This window comes from Alligator sinensis, unplaced genomic scaffold, assembly GCF_000455745.1.
Source record: "Alligator sinensis unplaced genomic scaffold, ASM45574v1 scaffold433_1, whole genome shotgun sequence".
NCBI classification, from domain to species: Eukaryota; Metazoa; Chordata; order Crocodylia; family Alligatoridae; genus Alligator; species Alligator sinensis.
Window position 1 is genome coordinate 672,438 of NW_005842502.1, and position 7,665 is coordinate 680,102.

The following is a 7,665-nucleotide window of genomic DNA, read 5'->3' on the forward strand; positions in this document are numbered from 1 at the left end:
AGGCCAAGGCATCCTGCCTTACTAGAGGCACCTCACCTCCACTCCCTGTGGGTTCCTTGGATTCACTTCTTTATCCCAGCAACCTTCTCCTACTACTACTTTATTTCAGACACCTTCCTCTTCTGCTGACACCAGCTCACTCCTTTGCACGGGGTGACAGCAAGCTGAGAGAGCGCGCGCGCAGCAGCTGGAGCTTCTTGTCTGGAGCCAGAGCTCCGCAGAGGAGCCGTTTGCAGCCAGACCGGCGGGGGTTCCCACGAGGCGCGGCACGAGGCTCAAAGCGGTTCCGTCGCCGCCCGACCGTAGGCACGGGGCATGACCCGGCCTGGCCGGCGAGGGGCCCACTGGAGACGCGGACAAGCGCTACTGGCGGCACGGGCGGCCGAGAACCCCCCAGTCAGGGCGCAACCCCGCGACGCCCGCCGGGCTCACTGTTGGGCTGGGCTCCCGCTTCCGCACCCCCAGCGCAGCCCTGCGGCTGCTGCACGCACCCTGGCAACGTCACTGCTTCGCCGCTGCCTCCCAATGGCCCGCGCTGCCGGCCGCCCCGCCCCCCGGATCTGCTTTATCTTCCGCTCAGCGCCGCCAGTCACCTCCGGGCGCCCTGGTGCCGGGGCTTTCCTACGGCTCACTGTTGGGCTGGGCTCCCGCTTCCGCACCCCCAGCGCAGCCCTGCGGCTGCTGCACGCACCCTGGCAACGTCACTGCTTCGCCGCTGCCTCCCAATGGCCCGCGCTGCCGGCCGCCCCGCCCCCCGGATCTGCTTTATCTTCCGCTCAGCGCCGCCAGTCACCTCCGGGCGCCCTGGTGCCGGGGCTTTCCTACAAAAGCGGCCGCTTGCGGTAGCCACCCGGCGGGGGCTCGGCCTCGCCCCCCCCAGCGAAAAGCAACCCTAGACGAGTGTCCGCGGAGCCACCGCTACCAGCGGCCCCGGGCAGAGCGAGCTCGGCGCATGGTAGCCTCTCGCTCTCGGGCGTTGGGGCTGTGAGCCTCAGCCAGTCTGGGCCCCTGTAGCACACTCCTGGAGCACTGTAACACCAGGAACATCGTGCCAGCTTGAATTCAGGAACCTCAGGCCGTTTTCCATGGCAAGATTTGCAGTGAAAATAGAAACAAGCCCAAGAGCTGAAAGGCTGACTTCAGAAGCAGGAAAGCAAATACAATACTGCCTGCGTGGACGGCCACCTGAAGTAGGAGTCTTCCCCCACTTCATGAAAATACAGGAAGATGCTTGCTTTATCATCACTCGTGGGGAAATGAAGGATAGCAGTATTTAGCCCCAGTGCAGAGGCTTAAGGAAAGGGGAGGAAGGCAAGTTCAAAAAAGAGCCACTGAATCCAAAACAGGGGCAAAATATTTTACAAGAGCACCTGGATACAGTCATGCAAACATGTTACTTGTAACAATTGAGTATACAGATTGCTCTGCAACTACATTTGTCACCAAATCTATAATGGAAACATCTTACTGGCTTGAAGCATTTTCACTTTTTGGCAAATAGAAACTTTGGTAAGTAATCTGTACCATTACAAAAACCAAATGCTTCAAAAAAGGAGCCTTTCCTGGTCACACAGGTCACCAAGTGACATACTTTACTTGGAAGAGATTGTAAACATCCCACCCTGTTAAAGGCAATTCTAAATATCTCGAAGCAGTACTGACTGTTACATGCGCAGTCTCTGCAGTTTAAATACTGGAATACACAAGTGTTACAAATATGGAGTTGTGTGCAACACAGTAGTGATTACAAAGCATTATTAAATTAAGGCAAAGTCTGTTCAAGTGGCAGAGTCTAGAGTTTAGTCCAGAAAGGCACAACTTGGATATTTGGCTCCCACTTCTTCAGCAACATGGGGTCAAAAGAGACCTCTTTAAATGGAGTGAGACAGAGAAGAGGATAGATACCTAGGTCTTTCTTCAAATGCATTTAGAAAGCAACTACCGACAGCATTATATTGGCTCCAGAGTTGCAAAACCTAAAACCGTACTAAATCCTCTTCACCAGCTCATACTCAAGTTTATAAGGCACTGTACAAGTTGTGGGCTGTGCTTATTAGTATTTAACAAGTAGGAGTGCCTCTTAAGGCACACTTTCTATAAGTCAGAGAAAAGCTAATGTTTCACTAATCAGAATAGTTCTGCTTCATACATCAGTAGGTGAGCTTGAGAACACAGCAGGTTTGCAGTAGAGACTGAAGTAAGATCTTCAACTGTTGTGAGTTTCTTCTTAGAACTCATGAGGACACATTCCAGACTATAAATAGAAGAGGGGGGGGGGGTAGGGGAGTGGGTCAAGATCAGAACAACTTCCCCCTTCCCAAAAGGCAAGCATAGAAAAAAAAAAATAAAAAAAAAATAAAGCAATCCTGTAACAAACTCATAAAAGTCTCAAATCATTCCCTGCAGTCGCTTCTCCCCAACCCATGATTTTCTTTCTGCATGCATCTGCTTTCAGGAGTCACATACTGGGTACTTCTAACTTGCAAATTATTTATGGCATCCACATTTGTAGTTGCAGACCACACACACCTACCTCTATGTACTTTAGAGAAAGGATTTCTCACAAGCCTTAAGCTACATAAGCTTCTTTATCTCCATTTAAATATTAAGAAACCAAGACAAGGTTTGAGAGCATCTTCCTCATGCTCCCAGAAGAAAAAAAAAAAAAAAAAAAAAAACAACACTGGTAAAGCTGCAACTAGAACTCACTTTTAGTTCTGGTCCCCTGCTAGATCCCATTTCACTGCACAGGAGTTACTGTTTCCAAATGTCACCGCATTGTTACTGGTATACCAGTAACATGCAATCTGGCAGCATTAGTACTTCAGACTACCACTTTTGTCAGACATTTAAATATTGTTAAAAGTAAGTATTGCTGCGTAAACTGTGTTTTTAATACCCTGAACTTTATGAAACACAGTGGCTGCTGTTGATACATTGGTCTGACCTGAAAATGAATATGCCCCAGCTAGCTAACCCCACTGAGGAGTCTTTTAAAAGAAGGAAAAATAAAACCCAAAAGACTTACCAATGATGATTATAATGATGATGAGAACAGTAGCAATCAGTATTGCCCACATCTGTGTAAAAAGACACCACAGCATTACCAATGGACCAGCTCTAATGAAACTTTTAAGTTAAGGCAGCAAAAAAAGGTAAAAACTTCAGTCTTGCTTCAGGCAACATTAGCCAAGTTAGGTTTAAGTTCAGAACATAAAGGCCTGTTTTACTGTAGTTGTTCATACCACACCACAAAGTCCATCTAAGTTATGAGTTATGTAACATACAAGCTAGAGTGCTCAAAATTAAGCCTTCTTTACTTGACCCATCTTACAACTGTCCTTTACCACTGAATGTTCAGAAGCTACCAAGTGTTCCTAGCTCTTCCTATAATTGGAAATGGTCAAAGACCTAAAGCAACTGCAGTTTCCTCTACAGAGTTTTCTGCATGTTGCTACTCAACCTGCATCAGTGGACTTCTTCTGAATCTTAGATTACTGGAATCACTTCTCCAGGACAGCAATGTAGCTAAAAAAGAATCTTATGTAAAGCCAGGTTTTGGCTAGTACACAGCAAGTCAGAGGCTTTCATGTGGCTCCAAAGTACTATTTTTTTTTTTTTTTTGTACTTAAGGCATTTTTGGGTGCACAATTTTGCCACTGTGTAGCACACAGGTTCTTACAGGTCTCAAGATAGCGGTTATTGGTATTGGAAAAAACACTTAAGTCTGATGGTTACCTTGCAGTTCTTCCACCAATACTTTCTTTTCAGCTTGGCAGCACTTGTTTCAAACTGGGAAGCTCCTGCTTGCAGGGCATCGGCACGGTCATCCAACTCGGACAGCTTCTGATCTCGCTCCAACACCTTGTCTACATTCACCCTCATGATGTCCACCACCTACAAGTCAAAGGCTGTATTAAGTGATTCATAAACCAAATCCATTCCCCCCACTGGCTTTTTAAAGAAAGAAAAAAAGCCCAAAACAAAAAAACAAAACAAAACACAAACTTGAAAGATACCACTGTCGTAAACCAAGTCGAAGCTACCACCTTTTAAGAAGTTCTTACTTTATTAAGAACATTTGTAAGTTGTTCATTTACTTGTGAAATCCTAGGCAGGCATCAGTTCATTATCAGAAGCTGTGGGTTGAGATCCCCGAGAAGCACAAGTAAGCCATTAAGACTGTTGTGATGTCAGCACAGCTTAAGAGCAAAGATATGAAAACCCTACTGTTTAAACCACACATTTCTCCTCCACTCATTTAGCATACAAGCCCATCGAACTTTTCTAAATGGCTAGAATAGCACACAGTTTGCCTATCAACTCAAGAGATTGTACTCTCCTTCAAAGGATAGGTTTTGGGTTTCCACACAAAGTTGATATAAACTACTTGATGATCTGATTAGGTCCCTTCCAACCCTACCAACTATGAAACTGCATTTATTCCAATCCAAAAGGAGGTTGTTCACCTCCCCTTGCTTTCAACATGTGAGGGGAAGCCCCTCATCTTGGATTTGAGCACAAGGCCATGAGGGGAACAAGTGGCTGCTGCAGCTCCAACTCCACCCCTGCCTGAGGGAGTCCTGAACCAGGCTTAGAGCTACAGCTGCTGCCCCCACCTCCTCTGCCTCCAATCCTCCCCCAACTTACTTTCTGGCTCTAGCCTGGAACATGGAGCACATGGTTGCTCTGGCCCCAGTCCATGTGCTTGCTCAGTAGTAACAATGGCAACAACAGCTGTGGCCTGGCTATGGGGCTGGGGCTGTTGCCACAACTGTTACTGTAAGGCTGGACTGAAGCAGCCATGTGCTGTGCTCCTGTGGGGGACGGATGACACCAAGGGACAGAGGCAATGGGGCAGGTGCAAGGAGCTAGGAATCAGGACAAGACAGGAACTGGAAGGATGGGGTTAGGTAGGACAGAGATAGACAGAAGGGGACAAGGGTTTAAACTACTTGATTCCCCCACTGCCTGACCCTGCAATCAATGCTTGCCTGGCAACACCACAGAGGTAGGAGTGGTGGGGGGTTAACACAAATTTAAGGTGACCCTCCAATAACTAGAGTCTATACATAGAAGATTAGAACCAATTTATAAAAAGTGTCCATATAGAATCTAGGTCAGGGGTAGGCAACCCCCAGCACGGGTGCCAGAGTGTGGCACATGAAGGTATTTTGCTTGACACTCATGCCATGGGGTGGATGGTGGGGAAGGGCCCAGGGCTGCACTGTTACAACAACATACAAGTCAAAGTTGGGGGTGTTTCTGGCACTCTGCCCAAAAGTTGTCAACCCCTGAATTCTAAGGGGGGGGGGTAGTAATCTTAAATTCAGATTCATCTTGGAGTCAGGTAATTACAATAACTACAAGTTTCAATGTCTTTTCAGCTCCTGAAAGGGGAGACTCATCCTCTCCCAGAAGCCAAGCTCACCAATGCCTTTTTAATGTCCAAGTCTTGCAGAGTTAGTGCACAGAGCAAGTGAACCAAGGGTCACTTACTAATATAGGAACAAGTTGCTTGCAACAAATGAAGAAACAGTACATGAGACTAAGGGCAAGAACAAACATGAAGAGATGCTGACCCTTCGTTAACATACCCAGGCAGACAAATTTAATTTTGATCACATTACATTTTAGCTGCATCTCCCTCCACCCACCCCCTCCCCCGGGGTCTCCTGATGTCAGTAGACCAGGAGAAGTGCAGGTGAAGACTGTACCTCATCTACTTGGTGCTGTGTTTGCTGAAGACGACGATTACTGCCAGAGGCAGCGCTTGAGCTTCCAGTGCCACTTGCCGACCTGCAGAGATAGTTGTAGTTATTTTATACTGCATCCCTAACTGGGACACAAGACTTCCAGACAGATTCTATATGCAAGTCACAGAAAATGGCTCAGCAACCAGTCCCCATTCTCAGTAGGATGAAGAGACAGAAATGCAGTTATTGCCACAGTCCTTCAGTGGGGTTCTTGCAACTGCCAACAAGAATAAAGCCTCATCCACCTGCTCTAAAGCAGGGATTGTGGGTAGCCTTCGTGCCACTTTCAAGCATCCCAAAAACAAAGAACCAGAAAGCAGCAGGGTAAGGCACACCTGAGCTTCCTTGCTTCAGCTCCAGTTTTGGAGTGAGAGAAATAGAAACCGATGGCCAGTAAGTAAACCCTGGCAATAGCAGCCTCAATAGCAGCCTAGAGGCAGTACAGACATTCCTCAGACCACAATCTCTCATAAGTTAGTAGTCTTTAAGCAGCAAAGAAGTGAAGTTAGCTACAGGTAGAGTTTCCAAGTCTTTATCACTAGTGCATGGCTGTAGAAGCAGCAGAGGGCAAGCAGAGGCAGACTAATACAACAGCCAAGAAGGAAATAAGAGATCAACAATAGCTCACATTGCTATCAAATGCCAAGAACTGCAACCCATGAATATTTTTCTCCCTTTTGAAATAAGGGCACATGAATTCAGGCACATTTTATTATCTGAACTTGGAAGTTCAATAGCTGTCAACAGAAATTTAGATCAACTTGCGGAAAAAGAGATGGTTTCAAGTAATTATGTCCATGCAGCATCTCCTGCTATTTAATAATTTTCCTAGGTCACTAGGAAAAGAAAGGCAATTCAGTATTCAGTGCTAGATACTTCAGAAGACAAGAAGCTTCGTAAACAGTTACAAAGCTTCTCTGAACCCAGTTTTTCCCCCGAACCTCAGGTAGCAAGTGACTGTGTTATTGCCTTCTACAACTTGAAAGTTTTAAAGTTAATAAGGTTATAAAACACAGCAGGTATTTCCTTTCTCTCTCATATCCTTCCTAAGTTAGGGGAAGTTCTTCATTCTCAATATGTCCCTTCACTCATCTGCTCAACTTTTATACCTCTTTTATGAACACCAGGTGCCTATATTCCAGTGCAGAGGCTGCTCTGGCATTCTGCAATTACAATGCAGCAAACTCCACTAATGGAATCTGGAGTGCTAATTACCACACTCCAACAGCCAGCTTGCATCTGGTATATCATGTCCCTGCACTTCAAAATAGTGGTAAGGGCACTTTATTTTCAAACACACCCCAGTGCCATTTTGAAGCACCGCGATGCTGATACACCAGACCCTTCAGGTACTTTAATTAGAGCCCCTCTAATTAAACTCCCCCCACCCCTGGAGCAGGTGTAGAGAGTGCACTGTGTTTAGTATCCTGGTTTACTCTGTTCCGGATCCAGGCACACCATTACATTCCCCTTAGCCAATATCAACAGGTAGCAGTACTCAAGCAATTAACTTTTTCTAGGAGTCTTGAAAGCAATATCTGCAGTTAGAGGCGACTGAACTACCCAGGACTTAGAAGTGACTTCCCACAGGGCTGCGCCTGGAAGGAAAGGGGAAGGCTCAGGCCCGTTGTCAGATCTCTAGGGGAATCCTCCCGGCGAGCTGGATCCCAGCACTGGTGCCACCTTTTTGAGTACAGAAGATTAGCCCCAGTGCCTTAAATCTTTCATGCAAACTGGATGCCTCTTAAACAGAAAGAAGGCCGCCGTGGCCCCCGCTGAGCTCGGGGCACTTCAGGCGCGTGCGAGAGCCCCTGGCAACGCTCTTACACGCAAGGAGCCACCGCGGCCGAGGCCCACGCTCGCCGCCCCCCGCTCCGGGCCCGGCCCCTCAGGACCAGCCTGTCTCGAG

General features: G+C 47.2%; 2 protein-coding genes across 2 annotated transcripts in view; both read right to left on the reverse strand.

Annotated features, from left to right (window-relative positions):
* The window catches only part of PER3 (period circadian regulator 3), a gene marked incomplete at its 3' end in the record, with an annotated part of 8,532 nt that extends 7,485 nt beyond the window's left edge, over positions 1-1,047 (reverse strand). Inside the window, 1 exon segment of the mRNA XM_025213018.1 lies at positions 923-1,047. Within this exon segment, the coding sequence (XP_025068803.1) occupies positions 923-1,047 (125 nt within the window).
* A 289-nt stretch (positions 1,048-1,336) lies between these two features.
* Positions 1,337-6,403, reverse strand: VAMP3 (vesicle associated membrane protein 3). The gene is made up of 5 exons (XM_025213024.1): positions 6,385-6,403; positions 5,718-5,799; positions 3,739-3,897; positions 3,029-3,080; positions 1,337-2,254 (listed from the first exon to the last, which is right to left on the reverse strand). Coding segments are annotated over exons 1-5 (315 nt in total). The 5' UTR covers positions 6,387-6,403; the 3' UTR covers positions 1,337-2,234.
* Between the last annotated feature and the right edge of the window lie 1,262 nt (positions 6,404-7,665).

Coding starts and splice junctions, on each gene's coding strand:
- VAMP3 (XM_025213024.1), bottom strand. Junction 3,898..5,717: donor CACAGCACCAAGTAGATGAG/GTACAGTCTTCA, acceptor TTTGACTTGTAG/GTGGTGGACATCATGAGGGT. Junction 3,081..3,738: donor ATTGGTGGAAGAACTGCAAG/GTAACCATCAGA, acceptor CTTTTTACACAG/ATGTGGGCAATACTGATTGC.